Below are 24,651 nucleotides of genomic sequence, written 5' to 3'. Positions count from 1 at the left end.
TCTATGGCACAGCCCCCCCAACGCTGGGTGGATTACTCACCCGCTCACAGCCAGTCCCACATGCACAAGCAGATTGGTGCGCCTGTCTAGCATCCCCAGTTGTATGTGGTACTTATTTCCACAGCCCCAGAGAGGTGCAGCAAATTCAGAGAGGAAAGCATTTCATTTTGTACAATATTGTTTATTGTCCAAAGACTGAATGTCCACATATGAATTATACAGAGCGTCAGAGACACGCACAGTCTGCTTGTCATTATTCAACAACTTTCATGTGTTTCCAGCACAAGAAGGTCTCAGACTTCAGATTCCAGCAAAAACATATTGCTCCAAAAAAACAAAAAAAAAACCAACCCAAAAAACCAAACCAAACAAAAACAACCCCACCCAGAAGCTTTAAATTATGGCAGCAAGTTCGATGCTCCTTATTTGTAATACTTATCAAGCAAAGATTTGAAGAGCACGATAGTGTAAACTTTATTTTTTTAAAATATTTTGAGTTGCTTGCATGGAAAAGGGGACTGGAGCTAGGAAGAAAGGCAGAGAATGGAACCAAGAACCAAAGGCATAAATTAAAACAAGCCAATCGACCCTCCTTCATACACTTGACAGAGAGATGTTTGCAATTCTGTCGTGTGAGGCCCCCTGCTCTTGGAGACAAACTAGCAAGGCCTTGCTGAACAAGAGGTAAATGGATGGGACCTCCCATCCCCCATCCCATATTATTAGTAAATCCAACTTCTGAAGACTTGTGCACTTGGCAGAAGAGGGGGACCCGGGAAGGAGGAAAAATACAAACTAACAGGAAAATCTGGAGGATTCAACCCTCCACAGACTTTCTCGACATTCGTCCCGCTTCATGTTGAATGCTTCCAATGCAGAAACGCGTTTTAAAAAAATAAGTGCAATTCTAATACCTAACAAGGAAATTTAAAAGTTACAGCACAGGAATGATACAGCTGATGCCAAAACAAACCGAAACATTAAAATCAAAGAGAGCATTTGAGACAGGAGTAAATGTCACATATGATATAACCGTACAGTAAGCAAACAGGAGTCTTATATTGGAGTGATTAGGTTTTTTTCCTCTTCATTTTTATATACTGAAAATCACCCAGACTGGTCCAGTATGACATCATTAAAAGCCTACACCGATGCACAGCATGAAAATGCCCCGGAAGCAGGTCTGCAGGGATAATTTCCAGACACTGGCTGGGCCTACGTTAGCCAGGCTACGCAGGTTCTCACAAAGGTCCCGGCTGGCGAGGCAGCGCTCTAGGGCCTCAACACAATGAAACTGGCTCAGGAGAGTGGGGCTGAGGGTGGCTGGGAGGGCTTCCCAGAAGACTGCGGGGCCGGGGCGTGTAGGCAGCCAGATGTCAGGTTGGGCTGCGTGCCTGCACGTGCATCGTCACGGCACAGGATGGGCTCATGCTCCCAGCCCGGGGGCCATCCCTGCCACAGCAGTGTGCAATCTGGCTGGGGGGGGGGGAGCTGTCCATTCCCGGTGCCCAAGCCCCGCCCCTCCCCCCACAGCTCCCCATCCCCCGAGGGACCCGGCCTCAGAGATTATGGAGGGGCCTGGCGCAGGGCAGCAGCTGCGTTTGAGCCCCCACTGTCCCGGGGAAAGCAGACAGGAGCAGAGGAGCCACAGGGAGTGCAGGGGGGTCCCACCGCTGCTGCCCCGCACCAGGACCCCATAATCTGTGAGGCCAGGTCCCTGGGGGGATGGGATGCCATGGGGGACGGGGGAGAGGGCAGGATGGTGGCAGGTCGGGGCAAGGGATCAGACGGCCCCGCCCAGCCCGCGTGCAGGAAATGAGGCCCCTGCCCTAGGGGAAGAAGGTCTGAAAATCGTGACTTTTACTACAGGTCAATGTGGCGGGCCTGAGAACTGTGCTCAGCCAGCAGCCGCCAGCGGGGACAAACACCTGGTCCCAGCGGGGCCTCTCGCGGCGCCGTTTCCCTGCCAAACACGGGGAACGAGTCCCAGCCTCCACAGGGAACAACGGCTCTCGGCAGGGGAAGCTGCTCTGGGCGGTTTTCAGCAAGCCCCCTCCTGCAGCGCTAGGGAGCTCGGTCCCGTCTCGCACTGAGCAACGAATTCACAACGGAGCCTTCGCTGCTGCAGGACCCCACAGGCTAGCGGGCACCGAGCCTGGGGCCGGGCGCTGGCGCTATGAGCGCACACGCATGCATGGGGGGGCCCGCACACGCATGTACGGGGGGGCGCACGCATGCACACACGGGGGGCGCACACACGCATGGGGGGGACACACGTATGGGGGGGCACACACGCATGCACTGGGGTGCGCACATGGCAGCCCCCCCGCATGGCCCATATTCCCCCCCCCACCAGATATTTGCTTTCTGTCCTGACCTGCCAGGATGAAGGTGCAGGACCAAAGCCTGCCGGGGCTCCAACCCAGCCGCCCCCAGAGGTGCGGAGCCCGGGAGGGAAGCAGGAAAGAGCAGCGCTTGGGAGCGAGGGAGAAGAGACCGTCCAGTCCCTCAGGGCTGCCGTGTCCCTGCAAAGGGCTAAGGAGACTCCATTCCAGTCAGACCCTCTCCTGGTGCCTGCAGCCAGCAGGACTCTGGGCCAGTGCGACCAGCCGCCAACGCTCCCTTCGTGGGGCAAGGGGCAGTGGGACTCACGGGGGGAGGACAGGCAGGCGTAGCCCCGGCAGCAGACACAGCGGTGTGAAAAGAGACGCCCACGTGCTGGGCGATGGGGGGGGGGGAGACCCCAGCCCCAGGGAGGGGACCTGGTAGGCCTGCTACACAGAAGGAGAGACATGGACCTGGGTCCAGGTGCGGGCGGCTCGGGACTCGCCGCTGGGAAGGGAAGGGACGGGAAGGGGCCAGCAGCGCTTGGGAAGCACCTGGCATTTACCCCCCGCCGGGGCCTGCTGGGGAGAGCGTATTTTCATGCTGTTTCCAGGAAGTGATGTCAGAGTGGACCAGGCTCATCTCTTGCAGGCCTTTCTACTGGGGTGGGAACGCAGCCGCCCCGCTTAGGGGTCCTCGATGTCGAGAAACTCTTGCTTGGGGGGGGCCACGCCGCGGTACCACGCGCACGAGCCGTCGCTCCGCTTGATGCAGGCGTAATGCTTCGCCTGCCGCCCATTGATGTTCTTCTCCGTCACCCAGTCTGTCCAGAGACACTCGTCCGGAGAGGAGACGAAGCAGGGGATGGAGGGGCACCGGGAGATCTGCGGCAGAACAGAGACCACTGCTCAGCACACACGGACGGACACCCTGCCCAGGGACAGACGGACCCATCGCGCCTCCAGCTCCGGCTCCGGCTCCCCCTCGGCTGGGCGGAGTCACCGAGCCAAGGAAAGCAACATGCTACCGATCTGGGCTCCGAGGTGGGGCCAGTTCCCTCCCACGCCTGCATCTCCCCTCGCGCCCGCTCCAAACACGGGGGGCTCTTGTCTGTCCCCACCCATCGCCTGTTTCCAGCGCATCCCTCGCCCAGCGAGTCCGCCAGTTCCTGGCGAGGCCTCTGGCAACGACAGGTCAGCAGAACCGCACTGGGACCGGAGTCCTGCCCGGGATGAATCCTGCCGACCCCCAAGCTCCCCGCCTTGACGGGTCTTTCTGTAGCCGGTCCTTGGAAACCTCCCGCAAGGGATCCACAGCCTCTCCGCCCAGCGCAGTGCTCAGCGCTCCCGACAGCAGGCAGGTTTCCCTACGTGAACAGAACGGGCCTCTTCTCTCCAGGGCTGGTCCCGCCCCCCAGGGAAAACTCAGCTTAGAAGGAGCATCACTTCTCTGACCCAAAGCCCCCAGGACAGACTCAGACACTAGGGCTGTGTCTAGACTCGCAAGTTTTTCCGCAAAATCATCTGCTTTTGCGGAAAAACTTGCCAGCTGTCTACACTGGCCGCTTGAATTTCCACAAAAGCACTGACGATCGCATGTAAGATTGTCAGTGCTCTTGCGGAAATACTATGCTGCTCCCGTTCGGGCAAAAGTCTTTTTCCGAAAAGCTTTTGCACAGAGGGCCAGTGTAGACAGCTCAGATTTCTTTTCCGCAAAAAAGCCCCGATTGCCATTTTCGTGATCAGGGCTTTTGCACGGAAAAGCGTCCTGCCAATCTAGACGCGCTTTTCCGAAAATGCTTTTAATGGAAAACTTTCCCGTTAAAAGCATTTCCGGAAAATCACGCCAGTGTAGACGTAGCCTAGCACTGGAGGGACCTCGGGAGACCCTCCAGTCCAGCCCCCGGCTCTCCCGGCAGGCCAAGCACCGTCTCTAGACCATCCCTGGCAGGTGTGTCCAGCCTGCTCTTCAATCTCTCCACAACCCCCCTGGGCAATTTATTCCCGTCTTTCACCCCCGACTGGAACTGTTTCCTAATGTCCAACCGAAACCTCCCTTGCTGCAACTTAAGCCCATTGCTGCTCCCTCCTCGTGACACTGTTTTAGGTACTTGAGAACTGCTGTCTCCTTTCTACACTAAACAAGCCCAGTTCCTTCCGCCTCCCTCCCAGCTCACGTTCTCACCATGTGATGGTGACTAAACTGCAAGGAAGTCCGAGGGAGTTTCTCGGAGTCACGGAAGCAGGGCAGGGGCCTGTCTGGGATCTGGGTGCTGATATCCCAGGCCCCTGGTTCCAGTCACTGGACACATGACTCCTTCTAGGAGGCAAAACTGGGTCTTCCTCTTATTTCCGGTGAATTTCCCAGCGCTGCAGCCAAATGGGAAGAAGCCAGCAGTAGCCCAGCTGCGCCCAGATCCCCACGGGGATGCAACCCAGGTCGCGGTTCAGGAAGCATCCCTGTGCTTCCCCCACGTCCCCGTGCCCAGCCCCGCCCTGTGGAGGAGCGAGGGCCCTGCCTACCTTGCACTCGCAGCCCATCTGGTACCGCTGGTTCAGGCTCTTCTTCTGCGTGGCGCTCAGGGAGTCCCAGGCGACGATGAAGTCGCAGAGCGTGACGTGCATCTTGCCGTTGCCTTCGGACTTGCCTGCGGAAAGGCCAGGCAGCACGTTGGAGACACCTGGGCCCCCATCGGCACCGCCCCAGGCTCCCCCCGGCCCGGGGCGCTCGGGACACACTGTGCAGGGAACGGGGCACTAAGGTACCAGCCCGCTGGGGCAACGGTGCCTGGCGCACGCCGCAGGCTGGGCGCTCCGAGGGGACAAGCAGGGCCCAGGCCGTGCTGGAGACCTGGGGGGGCGTGAGCCGAGAGCCCCGGGGAAGCAGAGCGTCGCTTGACGTCGGGGCGCGAGGCATTTGCTCCAGGCGTTTCCCACAGCAGGCCCGGTTCCCGGGCCCGGTTCCCCTGACTCGCCAGACCCCAGCGGCGGCGGCTGCACCCGGAGCGTCTGCGGCTCCACAGCCAGGCAGGACCCGAGCGCCTTCCCAGAGGGACTAACTCACAGCCCGGGCACCTCTGCAGCGAGACACGTGATGCTGAGCCCCGGCCTGCAGCCCCCTCCCCGTGGCTCTTCCCGGAGGCAGGGCCAGCGCCGCGCCGGGAAGGGAAGGGAAGGGAGTCCGCGGGCCGTCCCTCCCGGCTGCTCATCTCGGCAAACGAAGCCAGGAGGCGGCGGCCGTGCCCCACACCTCAGCCCCTCGCTCAGGCCGGGTTGCCCAGAGTGGGGGCTGGGGGCTGGCTGGGAGAGAGCGGTGCTTGTGACGTCATGCGCCGCGGGACCCCTTAATGGGCAGCAGGGCTGAGGGGGCTGCCCCGAGCCCGGGCCCGGCAGGCCAGCCTCCGGGCCTTCCCCAGCGCCACAGCGACAGCAGGGGACTTCCCCCAGCGCTCACGGGGGGCTGGGTCTGCCCTGCAGCCTGCGCTCTGAGCCAGCCTCCCCCGGCCAAGCAGGCGGCCCCGGCAGCCCCCATCTGGGGAGAGGTGGAAATCGAGGTCCCGGTGACGCTGCTCCGGAGAACGGGCCAGGCAGGGCAGCCCACACAGGCAATGGCGCTCCCACCGCAGCCACGCTCCCCTGGCGCCAGGCCACGCGGTCCCTCTCCATTAGGGATCCCGGGCAGGCGCTGGACGTGGAAACGGACCTGACGCGCTCGGGGACCCAGGGTGCGGCTGCAAAGGATCCCGTGGGCTCGGCCGGGCCGGAGCGCCAGCCCAGCAGGCCCAGGCCCCAGGGCGTCGGAGCGGGGAGCCAAGCACGGACTAGGCCCCGGTTTGCACAGGGGTCACACAGCTCCGGCTTCCTCGGCTGCTATTTCCCTCAGAGCCACTAGATGGCGCCAGAGGGGACCCAGGTCCCGGACCGAGAGCCAGGCCGAGCCCAGGTGTCGTGGCCACACGTGGCCGGGCCCGTGGCCTGTGGCCGAGACGGGCCCACGCACGTCTGGGCACACTCATAAGGGCGCTCCGGGCTCCGGGCAGGGCCTTGGGGCTGAGGGGCGCAGGAGGGGAGCCCAACGGGTCCTGAACTCTCCTGCGGTCCCACCGCCACAGCCAAGAATAAACCCTTTGCCTGGAGCAGGGTCTCCCCTCCCCTTCGCAGCCATTCCCTGAGCGATTCCCGCAGCTCCGGGAAACCTCCCTCCACGGGCCCATGCCCCCTCCCGCCCGCCCTGGCTCGGGCCACGCCTACCTGCGATGAGATATTCCTTCTTCCCGCCGGTTTCCAGCGCCACGCCGCACACAGCCGAGGACGGCGCCGTGTAGATGCGCTCTATGTCCTGCTCCGGCCCCTTGAACATCTAGCGGGAGAGAGCGAGAGGGCGGTCGGCCAGACGTCTCCCCCGCCCACGCTGCCGGAGATCGGGCGGGAGCATGTGCCTGGCCTGGCGCGAAGAAGCCAAGTGCCGGGGGGACTACCAGGCCACTATGGGGGGGCTCGGCGCTTGCAGGTGCAATCCCAGGCTGGGTTTGCTGGAGGGACCCCCTCACCCAGTTCTCTCTCCAGCCCACGCTCTGTCACCCGCCGCCTCCTACTCGCCGCCCCAGAGCTGGGCGCAGCCGCGAGTCTCGTACCTTGATCTGCTTGATCTCGTACTGGATTCGTTTGATCGGATTCCCGTAAACATCGTTCCCAGAATCCACCTCAATTAGGGAGACGGCCTTTGCTCGGATCACTGCAACAGACGGCAGACAGGGCATGAACAGAGGCGGGCCAGGCACGGCTCCTGTTCCCCAGCCCCGCTGCCTGCCTCAGCCTGCCCACCCCCAGGCAGCAGGGCCTAGGAGCTACAGCTGTTTTGGGCCTGCAGCATTGGCCACCCCGAGTCAGTAGCTGGGGATGGGACCGGCTGTGTTGGACTGTCCCCTCCCCGTTCCTTTGCCATGCCGTGGACTCAGACCTGGGCTAGTGCAGCCAGGGCCCGTTACCGCTGGGGTTTCTGGTGCCGACTAGGGATGTTAAATATCGAGTAATTAACGAATGGAATAGTCGATGGGATTTCCATCGACTATTCCGTTAGTCGATAAGGACTAGCGCACATGCTGCCTTTGAAACGTACAAGAGCCACAGCAGGGTCTCCTGTACCTTTCAAAGTAGGAACAGTGCATAGAGCCTGGGGCTGGGGGGGGGGGGGGGGAGGCCCCCATGGGCCCCGGGCGGCGCTTCCGCTTTGAAATGTACAAGAGCCCAGCGGGGACTTTCGTAGAATCCTAGGGCTGGAAGAGATCCCCCTTCAAAGCTGGCCGCCGCTGCGCCCCTGCCCCTCCCACAGAGCTGGAGCTGGAGCTGGGGGGACTGGCTTTTAAGCAGGCTCCCCCAGGACCTCCTCTTCTTCCCTCCCCACCTGCCTCTGACAGAGGCAGCAAAGGGCGGGGGGGGGGGGGTGCTAGTCAGCCGATGTGCCAACTATATGATAAGCTTTTGCCTATGGGATCATCAACTAGGCACTTCCCTCCCTAGTGCCGACGGCTTCCCTGGACAGGGCCCCGCCCCGCCCCACAGGCCTAGGGCGTGACCACCGCGCGCAGTGCTGCCTGTCCAGGGCAGGGCCCACAGGTGGGGCAGGCAAAGAGCCAAAGAGCTGCCCAGCAGCTGGCAACACGGCCGAGCCGGCGAGCTCCGCAGAGCTGGGAGACCAGAGGCAAGAGCCGGGGTTGGGGCTCTGCCAAGCAGGGGGAGCAGCCAGGGAGCCGGGAGCAAGAACAGCTTCCGGGACGCGTCCGCGCAGGCTGCTGCTCCCCCTGCCCTGGCTGGTGGCGGCCTCCTCGCTCTCCCCCGCTGCCTGGCGCTGGACGCCGGGCGCGGAGCTGACTGAGCAGCAGCATGGCTGGAGCAGGGAGGAAGGGCAGAGGCAGGACGGGAGGGGCGGGGGACGTGGGAGACAGAATCCTCCATTTCTTCCTCCTGGCTCGCTACTTTCCTGCCAGGTCCCTATGGTTCTGCCGGCGAGCGCGGGACCGGGACCGTCCCTGGAGGGTTGCAACGGACGGGCGCGTAGCAGGCTCCACGTAGGGCCTGGCCCCGTTCGGCCCGGCGGACACTGTACAGCCAGGACGAAGGAGAGGACGGGCCCGTGGCACCCCGAGGCCAGCAGAGCCCACAGGGCAAGCACCCGGAGCGGGGCTGGTAACCGGCTACGGGCGGGGGGCGGAGGGGGGCTCCAGCTGCCCCCGTTTAACCAGTTAAAATCCTAACATTGAACCGGTGAACGGAGCTGCACTGTACGTCCCCAGAGCGGGGGAGCACGTGGAGCAGGGAGGCTTTTCGGAGCAGAGGCCCTGGCGTGAACGGAGACCCGCCCCCCGCTCCAGACGGACGGCCCAGCACGGCCAGCCCACCCCAGCTGCACCGCCTGGCCTGGCCTCCAGCCGCCGCTCGCAAACCAGCAGCTGCGTTCGCAATCAAGGGGCCGCGAGGCTCCTGCCAGACGTTGCCGCTGGAATGGTGGGCGGCCACGAGGAACCGCCCCTGCCGACACACAGCGAACCGCACGGTGTCACTTCCTCCCCGAGCCGCCTGGAAAAACAACTCGCCACTCACAGGGACCGGGGAACGGGCCTGGCCAAGCAGCACAGACCGGCCGGCTCCAGCCCCAGGGCCCGGTCCCACGGCACCCCTCCCCGTCCATGGGCCCCTCCTCCCAAAGCAGCATCCCTTAGCGACAGGGAGAGGGGCCCACGCGGAGCACAGCTGCTGGGAGAAGGGCTCCACCCCAGAGCTAGCAGCTTTTCTGGTAGGTTGCCACTCCCTCACACCCACAGCGTGGCCTGCACGGAGGCGCCCTCCTGCCCTGCCTGCAAGCCCGTCGTCCCCAGCGGCTGCCCCCCCCGCCGAGGGCCCGGGGAGCGCGCGGAGGGCTGCTCTCACCGCGAGGACGGCGCCGCCCCCACGGCAGGGCCCAGGCCAGGCAGCCCCTGCTCGACAGCAGCGTGGGGAGCGGCACGACGGCACCGCGAAGGGAGGCAGCGCTGCCACCTCCCCACGGCGGTGGGCCAGAGTCTTCCCTGCTGTGCCCCATCCCCAGGGCACCCGGCAGAACAGGCCAGGCCAGGCCGGCCCAGCGCCCCTTGGAGCAGGGCTGCCCCGTGGCCCGGGCCGGCCTGGATGGAGCCGAATGCCAGTTGCGAGCGCAGGTGGGACGTGGGGGGGGGGGGGGCTGTCTACTCCTGTGGCCTCGGCTCTGCTCTGCTGGGCAGTCACTGGGTGGGCTGGGGGTGACCCCTGCTGGCCTGTGTCTGTGAGCGCTGCCCAAGGGGGGCCCTGGGGGAGGCACGTTGGCCTTGGCCTGGCCACTTGTCACCTGGCTGGGGGGAGGGGGAGTCCTGTGCTGGGAGAAGGGGCAGTCGGAGCGTGGGGAGGCCTGGAGGAAGCAGACTGAAAGCAGGATGGGGGCCCAGGGGCCTGTGAACCCCTCCCCCCAGGGAGCTGGGGCTGCCGGCCTGTCCTCCTGCGCCTACACCAGCATAGGCTACGCTGTCCCTCTCCATCGCCCCGGCGGGCGGAGTCCCACCTTGCTGCGGAGGGGGTGCAGGGTCGGGGGGCCCCGACACCGTCACAGCAGGGCAGCCGAGGGGCCGGGAGCAGCACACAGGCCGGGCTCCAGCCTGCTCCATTCGGCTCATCCAGGGAAACTGCTCCCAGCGACAGCTGGAGCCGGGGGGCTCCGTGATCTTCCCCGAGGGGGATTCTAGGCCCCGGGACAGGAAGCTGGGAATGAGCCCCTGGTAGCCTCCTGGTGCAGGGTCTAGGTCACTGCCAGCCACGGCCCCTCTGCCCCGGCCCGTAGCCCAGCTGACCGGTCTCCGGGTAACGCACAGGGCGGAACAGAATCCCCCTGGTGCCAAGGCCGCCCCCCCTGGCCAGGCCCCTGCACGCCGGAGCGAGAACCCTGCCGGGGGTCAGCCCGGGGCACCCCAGGCCCTGCGGCGATCGCCAGCGCCGGCCCGTGGAGGACTCAGGGAGCTGCCCAGGCCAGCCGACTCCCAGGGAGTCACTCCCCAGCGTGTGCCGGGTCTGGGAAAAGGGCCGGCTGCTCTGGGGCAACCAGGAGCCAGGGCTGTGGGGGAGGCTGTGGGGGAGCACGGCTCACACAGCCAGTCCTAGAGCAGACGGGGCCTGGGCCCGGGCCCGGCTGGGGCTCCCAGGCGCTAGCGCAGGAGCAGGTGGCCTGCAGGGACCAACACGCCCCAGGCCCAGCCCTTCAGCTCGCTCCGTAAATCCCCAGCGGGTTTGGGGGGCAGCAGGCTGGGCCCCCAGGGCTCGTGGATTCCCACAGCGCGCACTGTGGCCCAAGAGCCACACGGCTGCCCAGCTGGAGATCCCAGCGGCCGACCTGGGCAGGGAATTTAACCCCAACCCTAGGCAGCTCCCAGCCTGGCAAGACTCCGGCTCTGCCCCCCGCCGAGCGCGGACGCCAGGCCCCGCTCCCCAGCCTCTGCTGGGCCAGGAGCGCTAGAGGGCAGGCCCCAAGCCAGAGTCCAGCTCAGCCGCCTCCTCTGCCGCAGGGCAGCAGCAAGGACTGGGCGGGGGCCTCTCAGATCCCTGCCTGCCGCCGTGGCTCAGCGCCACGCAGCCCCTCACAAGCCCTGGCCGTGCCAGGCGAAGAGCCACCCCAGGCCCCCCTTGTGACGGCGCGTCGGGGACCCCCCACCCTGCACCCCGCCCGCCAGTGCAAAGGGGGGTTTAGTGCTGCTCCGAGCCCAGCCTGGGTTCCACGTGGGCACAGGAGTCAGGGCCGGCAGCCTCAGATCCCTTGGGGCGGGGTCCACGGGCCCCGGAACCCCCAGCCCCCGGCTCAGTCTGTTCTCTTCACGTGTGCCCCGCCAAGACTGCCCCCCTCAGCCCCCGGTCACTCCCCCCCGCAGGTACCCCCCCCTTTGCTCAAACTCCCCCCTCACCAGGTGGGACGTGGCTAGGCCTGGCCTCTGTGCCTGCCCAGGGACCCCCCCGCGGGGCAGTGCAGCCGCGCACGCACACGCACACAGTCTCTGCAGGCAGCACAGGGCAGCAGGGGTCCCACCCCACACAACACGGCAACCAGTGCGTGCCCAGCCACAGTGGACCCCGGGCCACAGGAGTGGACAGCCCCCCACTACGACACGCCCCTCCCCCATCCAGGCTGCATGGGACACCTCTGCTGGCGCTGCCCGGGGGCAGACAGGGGGCGCTGGCGTGGGCGTGGGCCCACCGCGTGGAAACGCCCATGGCTCGTCCTCCAGCCAGGGCGCCGCAGCGGAGCACAGTGCCCTCTCCAGCCAGGGTGGCTCTGGGCCGCCCCTCCTGCCTCCATCCCCCACCCCGGCCCCGGCCCCGGCGTGGCTCGCTGCGAACTCCCAGCTCTTGCAAGGGGCGCTGGCGTGGCGCCTGTGGGCGGGGAACAGCTCCTGATTCAGTGGGCTCCGGCCTTTTCCATTCACGTGCTCATGAATCACTTGAGAAAAATGTAGCCAATGGAGGCAGATTTGTCCTGAACAGTGCGGCTTTGTGGAGGGAGCTGCGCGCTTCCCGGCCAGGAGCCCAGCCAGGCTCCAGCGGCGAGCCAGGAGCCCGAGGGGAGGGGAGGGGAATCCAGGCCTGCCCCACGCACGGCCCGCCCAGCCCCCCAGAGGGGTGGGGGCTGGGTCCCAGCCCTCAGACCCGGAGACAGGCCCATGCTCAATGCAAAGAGCCCCTTTGTATCTGCCGTGTCTGCTGCTCAGGCCACGCTTCCCGCCCTCTGCAGCCGGGGCGAGGGGGGACGCCCTGGCTCCCCCCAGTGGAGTTTCCCATGGAACTGCCCGAGCCCGGGGGCTGGAGCGTTAACAGCATTGCCAGCGCCTGCGCGACAGCCATGAGCTGCCAAGGCCGGGGGGGCGACCAGGGCCCCCCAGGAGGGAGGTGCTCTCCCTGGGCAGGGGGACAGGACAGAGCCCAGTGCCCCGGCCCAGCCCCTACCCCCCGGAGCGATGCCATGGCCAGTGGCTGCCGGGATGGGCCCCGGGCCCCTGCCACACGGCTCCCTAGCTGGGCCGTGGGGAACAGGGCCCTGCTATCGCCTGCCCCGGGCACCATGGCCACAAGCGGGCTGGCCCCGTGTCAGGGGACGGGAGCGAGGGAGCACGCCGGGGGGGGGGGGGGCTCAATGGGAATTCACTGATACCAGGTGGTGATTGGCTGTTACCACCAGTCCCCTCCAAGCCAACTGCCCAGCCCCAGGGCATCCAGCAGCCACGCTGAGACGCAGGGCCGGGGTGGCTGGCAGCTCCCTCTGGCCAAGGGTGGGAGGGGAAGGCCCAGTCCGTGCCCCCCCACGCTGCCCACATGGGGCAGGGCACAGAAACGTGGCGGGGCTCACCGGGAGCTCCTGGGCCCAGCGTGTGCAGGCTGGCTCTGCCCAGCCAACGCGCCCACACCCCCTTGCGCCAGCCGGTTCTGAGCAGGGAGCTCGGCTGCGTGGCCCCGTGGCTTCCCGACGCCTGTGCTCCGGGCCCGGGGCGGTGGGGGAGCTGAGCAGCCAGCGGGGGAGAGAGCTGTGCAGGGGCCGCGAGGGAGACTGTGACTAGCCCCCTCCTGGCGGGCTCTGGGGAGCGGAGCTGGAGCAGAGGCAAGGGCACGGGGCAGGACTCAATACGTGGGCGAGGGGCTAAGGCCGGGCCGTCCCCTGCACTCACGGGGCGCCCCCAGGAGATGCAAAGCCCCTGGCGCACTGCGAGGGGCCCAACTGGAAGCACCTTTGCAATTCTGGGCAGGACGCTGGAATTAAAGCAGCAGCAGGGGCCTGGGGGGAGGGGGGGGGCACGATTTAACCAAAGCAGGAAGAGAAACTCACCTCTGAAATCCACCCCACCCAGTGACACAGGGAGGCCCATGTGCCTCCAGCGGAGACGCCTCGCGCAGGGCGCCAGGGCTAGAACTGGGCACCGGCCTCTCGCGTTACTGGATTTTAAGGGGAGCAGCCAGATCACTGCTGCACCCCGAGGGGGGGGGGGTTGCCCCACAGTGGATACAAAGGGGCCATGTGAGGTGTCCCATGAAAGCGTCTGTTCTACTGATGGCGTGTGCGAGATTCGTGTGCTCGTGTGAGATCTGGGTGTGGAGTTAGAAACATGCCCTCTGTACGGATGCTGGGAAATTCTCTGTGGCTGAGCACTGGGCCAGGAATGCTCAGCCAGTGGCTGTGCTAATTAGCAAGGAGACAATGAAGCTCTAGGTGCCAAGACACACCTCAGGAACGGGACTGATACCTGCAAGCCAGCCAGGGCCGAAGGGCTGCCAGCCTGGGACACAGGGATAGGTCGCTGGACCACGTGACCTTCCCTGGCCAGGAAGATGCCAGGGGAGGTATACACGTGCCATGTGGCACCCTCCTTTTGGTCTTCAGTTTAGCTCCTGATCCCAGATGCATCCTTGCAGGGAACGAGCCGGGAAGAACCGTGGACCCGTCCTGACATAGGATGTAACCAGAGACTTTTAAGCCAGCAGCTGTAACATCTCTGCTAGAGCCTGCATTGAGAACTGGGAGATTCGGTGCATGTAACGTACTGTACTTTAACAGCCTCACTCTCTTGCTTTCCTTTCTTGTAGTAATGAACCTTTCGCTGGTAGATTCTAAAGGACCGGCCCAGAGTGGTCTTGTGGGGAAGATCCAGAGTGAATTGACCTGGGAACTGTGGCTGGTTTCTTAGGGCCGGAGGAACCATTCGGGGCAGGTGTTAAGCCCGGGGCAAGTGGGGCACAGGGAGAGCAGGGGTGTCTGGGGGGTTTTGCTCGTGAGGCTTCTGGCTGGCCGGATCGGCAGCTGGAGCGCTCGGTGCGACTGGTTTGTGGCCTGTTTGGGGGGGTCTCCAGTCTGGGGCTGTGAGGAGCCCCGAGTTCGAGCACTTCGCCCTGAGCGGACGCCCTCAGCGGTGCCCAGACGGGCCCAGCCCCTCACACTGCCTGAGCCTGCTGCAGCAGCAGTCGGGCCATAACCCCGTAACCAGGCTGTGGCCTGGGCCAGGCGGCTGCTGGGCTGCCAGGTCCTGTGCGGGCTGCGGGGTGCCGGGCTCCCAGCCTCGCCTGTCTGCCTGCGCCAAGAGAGGCGTCCGGTCCGGCAGGGACCCGCTGGGCTGTGCCACTGGCTCCCCGGCAGGACTCGCCTCTCCGCCGGCAAGGACGCTCACAGGAAGAGCACCGGGAAGCCTCCCTCCGGAGCGGCCCATCCCACTGGCTACACTCTGCAGCCCGGTACCCCCAGCCGGCCGGCGTCTCATCGCAGGGCACACGTACCCCGAGTGGCTCTCCCGACGAGCAGGGCCCTGGGCACGTGTCTGCTCACCACGGACGCCCTCGGCTGGTCTTTCTGGATACACAATTGTGGCGTCACAGGAGCCCTGCACACCCACAGACAGCACCCCAAAGCACAACAGCTACCGCGGGGAAACTGAGGCTCAAAGACCTGCCCACACTCAGCAGCAGAGCCGGTAACAGAACCCAGGAGCCTGACTCCCAGCTGGCTGCAGCTGGTGAGCGGCTGCCCACATGGCACGGAGGGGCTCTGCCCCGTGCCCACAGCCTACGCCCCACACTCCTGGGCGGCCCCAGTAACTCCAGGGGAGCGTGCTGAGCGCCAAGAGCCTCGCAGGGCTCCTTCCCCGCAAGACACGCCTGGGTGTGTAGAGCAACCCGGCCCCTGCTCAAAGCCCAGCCATCCCCTCACCCAGCACAGCCCCGGCCTCCTGCCACCGCTGCCCCAGCCCCCTTCCGCTCTGGCCTGGGGTCACCCACAAACCGCCCAACCGCCCGCAGGCCATGCCAGCCGGAGGCCCTGGCCCCCCTGCTTACCGCGGCGAGGCCCTGCCGCTGCAGCCAAACACGGCAGGCTCCAAATCTGCAGCTTAATGAGCCAGGGGCCCAGGCAGCCTCCCCTGCACCCAGGGCAGCAGCGCGGGAAGCGGGCAGCTCGGAGCCAGCCTGCGGGAAGGGAGTGGGCCCGGCGGGAGTCAGGGAGGGGCCCGCTCCCCACCAAGACTGGGAGCATGCGAGTGGGGCTGCTCCGAGCTGGCAGGGGAGCTCCACCTGGGACCAGCCATCTGCCCGAGCAGCCGGGGACGTGGCCAGGAGCAGCTCTCCGGCCAGCGCTCACCCAAGCGCCTGCCTAGCTCCAGCCTCTGGCTGGGAGGGCGCCCAGGCAGCCCCCCGAAGCTGTGCTCCCCGGGCACAGAACCTGGCACGGGTCAGGGCGGCCTGCCTGGGCTCCGGCTCAGCACCACGCCCACGTGACGTGGGCACCAGGTCACCGGGCCAGGCTGTCACCACAGCGGCAGGAGTCGTCACTGGCGCAACCCTGCCTGCAGCCCCAGCTGGACCCGTGCCCACAGTGCCACGCGCAGCGACGGCGGCACAGGGGCCCTGCACGGGGAGCCACAGAATTACCAGCCACCGAGTCACGGCACCACAACTAGGGAGCTGCCCAAGCGGGGCCACAGGCACAGCACGGTGCAGCCCAGCCCAGCACGGTGTGACGCGGGGGGGGCGTCTGCTCTGTGACCCGGGTCCCCCCGCTGGGCTGGGATTCCCACCGACTCCCCCACGTGTGCATGGCCCAGACACCTCGCCCAGCCTGGCAGGTAACAAGGCTCTTCCCGGGGGAGACAAATGGAGAGAGGGGGAGACGGGCACCTGGCTGGGGGCAGGGCTGGGCGCTGGGCAGTTTTTGGCTGGATGACATGGAGAAGAGACGAAGCAGAGCGCTGGGAGTTCGGGGGGGCTATGTACCCCGCCCCAAGGGGCCTAGGGCTGCCAGCCCGACTCCTTACGGCCACCCCACGTCTGCGCTGGGAGTTCGGGGGGGCTATGTACCCCGCCCCAAGGGGCCTGGGGCTGCCAGCCGACTCCTTACGGCCACCCCACGTCTGCGCTGGGAGTTCGGGGGGGCTATGTACCCCGCCCCAAGGGGCCTAGGGCTGCCAGCCCGACTCCTTACGGCCACCCCACGTCTGCGCTGGGAGTTCGGGGGGGCTATGTACCCCGCCCCAAGGGGCCTAGGGCTGCCAGCCCGACTCCTTACGGCCACCCCACGTCTGTGCTGGGAGTTCGGGGGGGCTATGTACCCCGCCCCAAGGGGCCTGGGGCTGCCAGCCGACTCCTTACGGCCACCCCACGTCTGCGCTGGGAGTTCGGGGGGGCTATGTACCCCGCCCCAAGGGGCCTAGGGCTGCCAGCCCAACTCCTTACGGCCACCCCACGTCTGTGCTGGGAGTTCGGGGGGGCTATGTACCCCGCCCCAAGGGGCCTAGGGCTGCCAGCCCGACTCCTTACGGCCACCCCACGTCTGTGCTGGGAGTTCGGGGGGGCTATGTACCCCGCCCCAAGGGGCCTGGGGCTGCCAGCCCGACTCCTTACGGCCACCCCACGTCTGTGCTGGGAGTTCGGGGGGGCTATGTACCCCGCCCCAAGGGGCCTGGGGCTGCCAGCCCGACTCCTTACGGCCACCCCACGTCTGTGCTGGGAGTTCGGGGGGGCTATGTACCCCGCCCCAAGGGGCCTGGGGCTGCCAGCCTGACTCCTTACGGCCACCCCACGTCTGTGCTGGGCTGTGTCCCGGAGCAGGAATAACCCCTCTCTATTCTACTGGCTGGCAGAGTCTCATCTTGCTGCTACGGGGGTGCAAGATCGGGGGGAGAGGGGGCCCCGCCACACATGGCCCGGCCCAGCACGGCGCGACGTGGCCCAGCACGGCCCAGCATGATCCGGCCTGGCAGGACACCATCTGCTCTAGCAGCAGACAAGAGCCAGATCGGGAGCAGCTTCTTGCCAGCCCCCCCCCCCCCCCCCTGGTGTTCCCCTGGCTCCGCGGGGTTCCCTGGCTCCACATGGCCCGGGAGGCAGGAAGTGACCTCACTGCAGCGCCAGCAGCTGTGACCCAGCCAGTCATGTGGCCGGCATGAGGCATCCCAGCCCTACGGCTCCTCCCAGCCTGGGAAGCCCCCACAGGCATCTCGGCCTCCTGGGGAGGGGCCAGGCGCAGCCGCGCCAGCAGCGCCTCCCCGCCGGGCCCCACCTGCGTTCGGGGCTTCCCTGCGACACCAGCTCCACGGCCCCTGGGCTGGACTCTTGGCAGCAGAAGCAGAGGCCACTGAGCTCAGGGACCCCGGCAGGGGGCAGATGGCACCGGCGGGTGGGGGGGGCTCACTGCCGGGTCCCCATGTTACCGATACGGCTCCACTGCTTCAGCTGCACAGCCCCCTGCGGCCCCCACGCTACGGGGCAGCCGAGTCCCCTGGCAGTCGTGTGCGGCGCTCTCCCAGTCCCGACAGCCACTCCAGAGCAAGCTACAGGCCCCCCGCCCCTGGGCCCCCCTCTGCTCCGCCCGGGGGTTAAACGCTTCCATGTGCTGCTACCTCAGGCCCTTCGCCAGGGCTGGACCAACCAGCAGAGGCTCCAAGGGATCTGACTGTGGGGCTGGGACCATGGGCCGAGTCCTGGGGCTGGCTGGGCTGAGACGCAGCCCGGGAGATTCCAGCCTGACCAAGGCAGCAGAGTCAGGGTCCTAGAGCAAAGGGGGCTGAGAGGGAAATCCTGGTCCGGCTTCACCAGAGGGGATGGGAAATCATCATCTCTGTGCTGGTTTCACCCAAGGGCCCAATGCTCCCGCTAATTTCTTCCAGCCGCGGGTGGATTTTTTCCATTCACATGCGGAATACATTTTGTTATGTGCACGGAAGCATGTGCACCACCAGCAGGAACACAACCCGGCTGCATGCACTGCGCTGACCGAGCATTGGGAGCTCTCCTGAGCAGCCGCACAAGCGCCCAGCTTACAGGGAACCCTGCCGTGGGCCATGGGGCAGAGGTGCAGAGACGCCAAGGGCCCCACCCACAGCCAGATAAACGGGGAGCCAGGCGGTCAGGCTGGTACCTCCCTGCAGCCTCGCTGCCCCCCTGCCCAGCAGAGCTGAAACGCTGCTCCCCTGCTGAAGGCGCTGCCTAGCAATCAGGCGCCCCAGCCACGCCCATTCGCTTGTGCCCAGGCCAGGCCCCCTCCAGCACAGCTGGCTTGTGGGGCCCAGGGCAGCCCACCCCCCAGGGCCAGACGGGGCCCACTGCAGTATGCTCGGCGGCCTCCGTCCGCAGGACAGCGGCAGCCAGGAGGCAAGTCGCAGCCTCGCATTCAGACCAGGGCCACGGCCGGGCGGCTGGGCCAGGGACCCCGGCTCTAGCAACGCAGCGGCTCACACGCCCACGGGGCCCGACGGTGCCCCAGCCGGGATTGTGCAATCCGGCCCCGCCTGGCTCGCTCTGGTGCTCGCACGGCTTCCGGCCCTTGCACAACCCACTCCGCAGGCTGTCAGCTCCCCGGGGCCAGCAGGCGCTCTGTGCTCACGGGCCAGCACTGGCCGGACGCGGCGGGGAGCCTGCGCTTTGGGGGTCACGCCGGGCCCTGCTCAGCCGGACTCACTAACTCCACAAACGGGGAGGGGCAGAAAGGAAGCGCTTTGGAACCAACTCCAAGCAGGGGACAAGAGCCCCTCCCCCTGCAGGCCCCGCCCCCTTCCCCACTGATGCAGGCGGGGGTCTTACAGGGGGGCTGGCGTGGGCCCCCTGTCCCGCACCCACCACAGCGGCAGGAGCTGGAGCAGCCTCCCCTGCGCCACCCGACCGCCCTCCCCAGCCAGGGCTCGGCTTCTCTGCCGCAGCGGGAAGTTGAGCACCCGGGGGCTCTGCTCCTGCAGTGAGTGGGGGGGGGGGGAGAGGCCACCTCCTGCTGCCACCCCATGCCAGGTCCCTCCCCTGGGTCCCGCCCACGGTGCGGTCGAAGGGGGCTGTCCCAAAGCGGCCCAGGTCCCTCCCCTGGGTCCCGTCACGGTGCGGTCGAAGGGGCTGTCCCAAAGCGGCCCAGGTCCCGCCCACGGGGCGGTCGAGGGGGCTGTCCCAAAGCGGCCCAGGTCCCGCCCACGGCGCGGTCGAGGGGGCTGTCCCAAAGCGGCCCAGGTCCTTCCCTTGGGTCCCGCCACGGCGCGGTCGAGGGGGCTGTCCCAAAGCGGCCCAGGTCCTTCCCTTGGGTCCCGCCACGGCGCGGTCGAGGGGGCTGTCCCAAAGCGGCCCAGGTCCCTCTCCTGGGTCCCGCCACGGGGCGGTCGAGGGGGCTGTCCCAAAGCGGCCCAGGTCCCTCCCCTGGGTCCCGCCACGGCGCGGTCGAGGGGGCTGTCCCAAAGCGGCCCAGGTCCCTCCCTTGGGTCCCGCCCACGGTGCGGTCGAGGGGGCTGTCCCAAAGCAGCCCAGGTCCCTCCCTTGGGTCCCGCCACAGGGCGGTCGAGGGGGCTGTCCCAAAGCGGCCCAGGTCCCTCCCCTGGGTCCCGTCACGGCGCGGTCGAGGGGGCTGTCCCAAAGTGGCCCAGGTCCCTCCCCTGGGTCCCGCCACGGGGCGGTCGAGGGGGCTGTCCCAAAGCGGCCCAGGTCCCTCCCCTGGGTCCCGCCACGGGGCGGTCGAGGGGGCTGTCCCAAAGCGGCCCAGGTCCCTCCCCTGGGTCCCGTCACGGGGCGGTCGAGGGGGCTGTCCCAAAGCGGCCCAGGTCCTTCCCTTGGGTCCCGCCACGGGGCGGTCGAGGGGGCTGTCCCAAAGCGGCCCAGGTCCCTCCCCTGGGTCCCGCCACGGGGCGGTCGAGGGGGCTGTCCCAAAGCGGCCTGTGGACCGAGGCCACGGCCCGAGACCAGCGCTGCCAGTCACACTGCAGAAGCTGGAGTCCCCAGAGGTCCTGGACCCCCCCAGGAAGTTTGCCCACCTTGCGGCGGGTGCCGGCCACGTTATTCTGGTCTGGGGACGGTGGGGACCCAGCGGCGAGGGGTGTGGCTGTGCTAGGCCGCTGGATACCCCACAGGCGGGTGCGCCCAGCCCTGGGGGAGGTGCCCAAACGGACACGGTTATGGGCGCAGGTAGCATGAGCCACGGAACCGCCCCTTGGAACTCTGGTGGCCAAGGGCCTCCATACACCCAGCCCCACGGAGAGGAAGCACCACGCCAGCCACTGAACGCCCCATGGGATTAACCTCGGCCAGGTCAGAGCCCAGTGTGCCAGCTGCCTCTCCCCCCGCCGCGCTCACCAGGACCCTAACCCTGCCCCAGGCAGCTCTCTCCTCACTCAGGCAACTAGGGCAGGAGAGTGCCCGTCCCCCAGCCTGGCGCCCGGCACCGCTCCCGGCTGGCCTCGCCCCCAGGCCTGCCACCGAGCGGGTGAAGGACGAAGTGGGCGGAGGAGGGGGCAGCAAAGCGGCAGCTGGCGAGAGCACCCTGCCCAGCTGCCCCCACAAACCTCAAGCAACCCAGCAGCCTGGACTGACGCTGCTTCACTTTGTCTAAAATCTTCCTGTCCCTGGACCCATTCGCGCCCCCCCCCCCCCAAACAGCAGGGCCCTGGAGACTCGGGGGCAGGCGAGCTGGGACACCCCACGCAGGGAGGCAGCCAGGGCCTGTGGGACGGACGGGGGCTGGGCTGCCAAGTATTGCAGAACGCCGCTCCGCAGCCAAGTGCGGGCGCTGCGGCAGGCCGGGGGCCGCTCTCCCTCTGGTTCAGCCGTTCAAGGCCATAAGGGCATTATTCATGGAGAGGAGGAATCCAGGGCCCGGGTGCCAAGGCCTCCCTTTCAGCAGCATCCAAGCCGAACGAGCTGGGATGGAGGAAAGGAAATGCCTGGACGCCAGGAAGGTGACCTAGCCCGATGCGGCCACTTTCCAGGGCAGGGCCGGCCCTCGGCTCCGCAACCCCAAGGGCACAGCAGCCCGTCATCCACGGGACTCCGAGCTCCCGCCTTTCCAGGGTCACGCGGCAGCTCGGAGGCAGAGCAAGATGGCACCGTGCAAAGCTGGCTTTTGTCCTCGGGGGCTCGGCCGCATCGCGCCAACCCCCCGAGCAGCCGGCTCCGTGTGTGCCCAGCACGCGCCCCGCCCACGCCCACAGCCAACGCCGGGCAGGGCCCGGGGACACCGAGAACAAAGCCCAGGTTTCTGGAGGAGGGTTTGCATCCCACCCCACCCCCCAGATTCAGAACCTCAGGGAGTGAACTGGGGTGGGGGTGAGACCCCTGGGACCCACCAATTTCCCACCCGCCCCCCCAAAATCACACAGGCAGAAGCCCCGAGGCCACAACCCCGATTTGAAACTGGGTCTGGAGAGAGCTCCAAGGCATTGCTCTCGGTGCTTTGCTGCTGACACCCCTTCGAGGCGTCCACTCGGAGGCCAGGCCTGCCAGCCCCGCAGGAGGAAGGCGCTTAGTGCAGGGGCTGTAAAATGCGCCACCACCGTGACAGTGGCAAGGGGCGGAGAGGAGAGGACCCGGGAGCCCGGAGGTAGGCCAAGTGCGCCGGGTCCCCAGGCGGAGGGAGCTAGCAAGGTGGCAGGTGACAAGGGCAGCAGCTGTCACACAAGCACTTCTCAGGGAAAAGGCGAACGGCTGGAGAGGCAGAGGGCACACGAGGGGGCCGCAGGCTCCTGCTCCTGTCTCTCGCCATGGCCAGCTGGCTGGGGGGACCCGGCCGGCCCATTGCGGCGCTCAGGGGCCCCGGCCGGCTGGGGGGACCGGGCCGGCACATTGCGGCGCTCAGGGGCCCCGGCCGGCTGGGGGGACCCGGACGGCCCATTGCGGCGCTCAGGGGCCCCGGCCGGCTGGGGGGACCCAGACGGCCCATTGCGGCGCTCAGGGGCCCCGGCTGGCTGGGGGGACCCGGCCGGCCCATTCCGGCGCTAAGGGGCCCCGGCCGGCTGGGGGGACCCGGCCGGCCCATTGCGGCGCTCAGGGGCCCCGGCCGGCTGGGGGAACGGGGCCGGCCCATTGTGGCGCTCAGGGGCCCCGGCCGGCTGGGGGAACGGGGCCGGCCCATTGTGGCGCTCAGGGGCCCCGGCCGGCTGGGGGAACGGGGCCGGCCCATTGCGGCGCTCAGGGACCCCGGCCGGCTGGGGGGACGGGGCCGGACGGCCCATTGCGGCGCTCAGGGGCCCCGGCCGGCTGGGGGAACGGGGCCGGCCCATTGCGGCGCTCAGGGACCCCGGCCGGCTGGGGGGACGGGGCCGGACGGCCCATTGCGGCGCTCAGGGGCCCCGGCCGGCTGGGGGAACGGGGCCGGCCCATTGCGGCGCTCAGGGACCCCGGCCGGCTGGGGGGACGGGGCCGGACGGCCCATTGCGGCGCTCAGGGGCCCTGGCCGGCTGGGGGAACGGGGCCGGCCCATTGTGGCGCTCAGGGACCCCGGCCGGCTGGGGGGACCCAGACGGCCCATTGCGGTGCTCAGGGGCCCCGGCCGGCTGGGGGGACCCGGACGGCCCATTGCGGCGCTCAGGGGCCCCGGCCGGCTGGGGGGACCGGGCCGGCCCATTGCGGCGCTCAGGGGCCCCGGCCGGCTGGGGGGACCGGGCCGGCCCATTGCGGCGCTCAGGGGCCCCGGCCGGCTGGGGGGACCGGGCCGGCACATTGCGGCACTCAGGGGCCCCGGCCGGCTGGGGGGACCCGGACGGCCCATTGCGGCGCTCAGGGGCCCTGGCCGGCTGGGGGAACGGGGCCGGCCCATTGCGGCGCTCAGGGGCCCCGGCCGGCTGGGGGGACCCGGACGGCCCATTGCGGTGCTCAGGGGCCCCAGCCGGCTGGGGGGACCCAGACGGCCCATTGCGGCGCTCAGGGGCACCGGCTGGCTGGGGGAACGGGGCCGGCCCATTGCGGCGCTCAGGGGCCCCCGCCGGCTGGGGGGACCGGGCCGGCCCATTGCGGCGCTCAGGGGCCCCGGCCGGCTGGGGGGACCCGGACGGCCCATTGCGGTGCTCAGGGGCCCCAGCCGGCTGGGGGGACCCAGACGGCCCATTGCGGCGCTCAGGGGCCCCAGCCGGCTGGGGGGACCCGGACGGCCCATTGCGGCGCTCAGGGGCCCCGGCCGGCATACCAGACTGCCGAGGAGCTGTGCCCCTCCTGTCCAGCTCCAGACGCCCTGGCGGGGGGGGGGGGGGGGGGGCCACAGAGGCCTTGCTCCATCACAAGCTCCTCCACATCCAGGGCTGGGAGCGACTTGCTGAGACCCCGCGCGGGCAGCTCTGTTCAGCACCCCCAGATCTCGCCCGGGATTAACTGGGGCTGGGCGCAGCCGGGAGGAGCCAGCCCTGGGCAGCGCCCTTGAACGCAGCTCTGCGGGTACCAGCGTCCCCCGGCTCCCTGCCACGCTGGGCGCAGGGCCCCGCCTCTGACTGGACCCAAAGAAACCCCAATGAATCCAGTCGCTGGAGAGTGGGGGGAGGGGCGCGTGGCCGGCTCCAGGCCGCGGGTCACAGCGCAGCCCCGCACCCTCCCCGCGAGCTGCGGGGCCGTTCGCCGCTCCCGGCCCGGAGCGATCCCCGGCCGAGCCGCAGCGGCCCCCAGGCAGCCCCGGCCCCTAGTGCCACTAAGGCTGCGGGCCCGGCGGGGGGAGGGGGCGCGGGGAGGCCGGAGGGGCGGGGCGCAGGCCGGGAAGCGGGGGGGGGGGGAGCGGCGAGCCCGGGGGGGGCCGGGCGGAGGGGGGAGCGGCGAGCCGGGGGGGGCCGGGCGGAGCGGCGAGCCCGGGGGGGGGCCGGGCGGAGGGGGGAGCGGCGAGCCCGGGGGGGGATGGGGCGGAGGGGACCGGGCGCGGCAAGGGGCCGCCGGGGACCGGGCGCGGCGGGCCGGGCGCGCCTCTTACCCACGTCGGCGTTGCAGAAGGCCTGCTGCGGGTGCACCGGGGAGCAGCTGCAGGCGTCGGCCCCGGGGAGCAGCAGCAGCGCCAGCCAGGCCAGCAGGCTGGGCAGGGCAGCGCTCATCTTGCGGGTCTCAGAGCGCCCGGGGGGGCCGCCGCATCCAGCCACGCGCCGCGCCCGCGCCGCGTCCGGCCTGGAGAGTCCTGCGCTGCGCTGCGGCCCTGGCACGGGGCTTTGCTGCGCGGCTCCGCCACGGCGGCTTTTAACGCGCCCCGGCCTGGCCGCTCCTCCTCCCCGGGCACCGGGCCAGGCAGCTGCGCCCGGCTGCTCGCTCCGGCCCTTCCTCCGCCGGCCTGCGGCGTGTGCCAGGCCGGCCGCCTACAGCCCCCCAGCGACCTCCCGGGCCCGTCCCTCGCCCCATGGCCGGGGCCCGCTCGTGCCTGGCTCCATGGGCGCGGGGGAGCGGCGCACCCCAGGGCTTGGGCAGCCCTGCAGTCTGGGGGCTCTGCTCCTGCCCGCCCCCATCAGCCCTGTCACTTACCCCCCCCCCCCCCGCCCCACTGAACCCTCAGGTCCCAGCCAGCTGCTGGCCCCATGCCAGGGGTCCACCTCCAGGTCCCGCA

General features: G+C 68.2%; 1 protein-coding gene across 1 annotated transcript; it reads right to left on the bottom strand.

Moving 5' to 3' along the window:
* Nucleotides 1–160: 160 nt before the first annotated feature.
* TIMP2 (TIMP metallopeptidase inhibitor 2) lies at nucleotides 161–24,292 on the bottom strand. The gene is made up of 5 exons (XM_075904148.1): nucleotides 24,034–24,292; nucleotides 6,959–7,059; nucleotides 6,576–6,684; nucleotides 4,848–4,972; nucleotides 161–3,209 (listed from the first exon to the last, which is right to left on the bottom strand). The coding sequence occupies exons 1-5, from the start codon at nucleotides 24,149–24,151 to the stop codon at nucleotides 3,012–3,014; spliced, it is 651 nt and encodes a 216-aa protein (XP_075760263.1). The 5' UTR covers nucleotides 24,152–24,292; the 3' UTR covers nucleotides 161–3,011.
* Between the last annotated feature and the right edge of the window lie 359 nt (nucleotides 24,293–24,651).

Source organism: Pelodiscus sinensis, chromosome 20, assembly GCF_049634645.1.
Source record: "Pelodiscus sinensis isolate JC-2024 chromosome 20, ASM4963464v1, whole genome shotgun sequence".
Lineage (NCBI taxonomy): Eukaryota > Metazoa > Chordata > Testudines > Trionychidae > Pelodiscus > Pelodiscus sinensis.
This window is presented reverse-complemented; position numbering and strand designations above follow the sequence as displayed.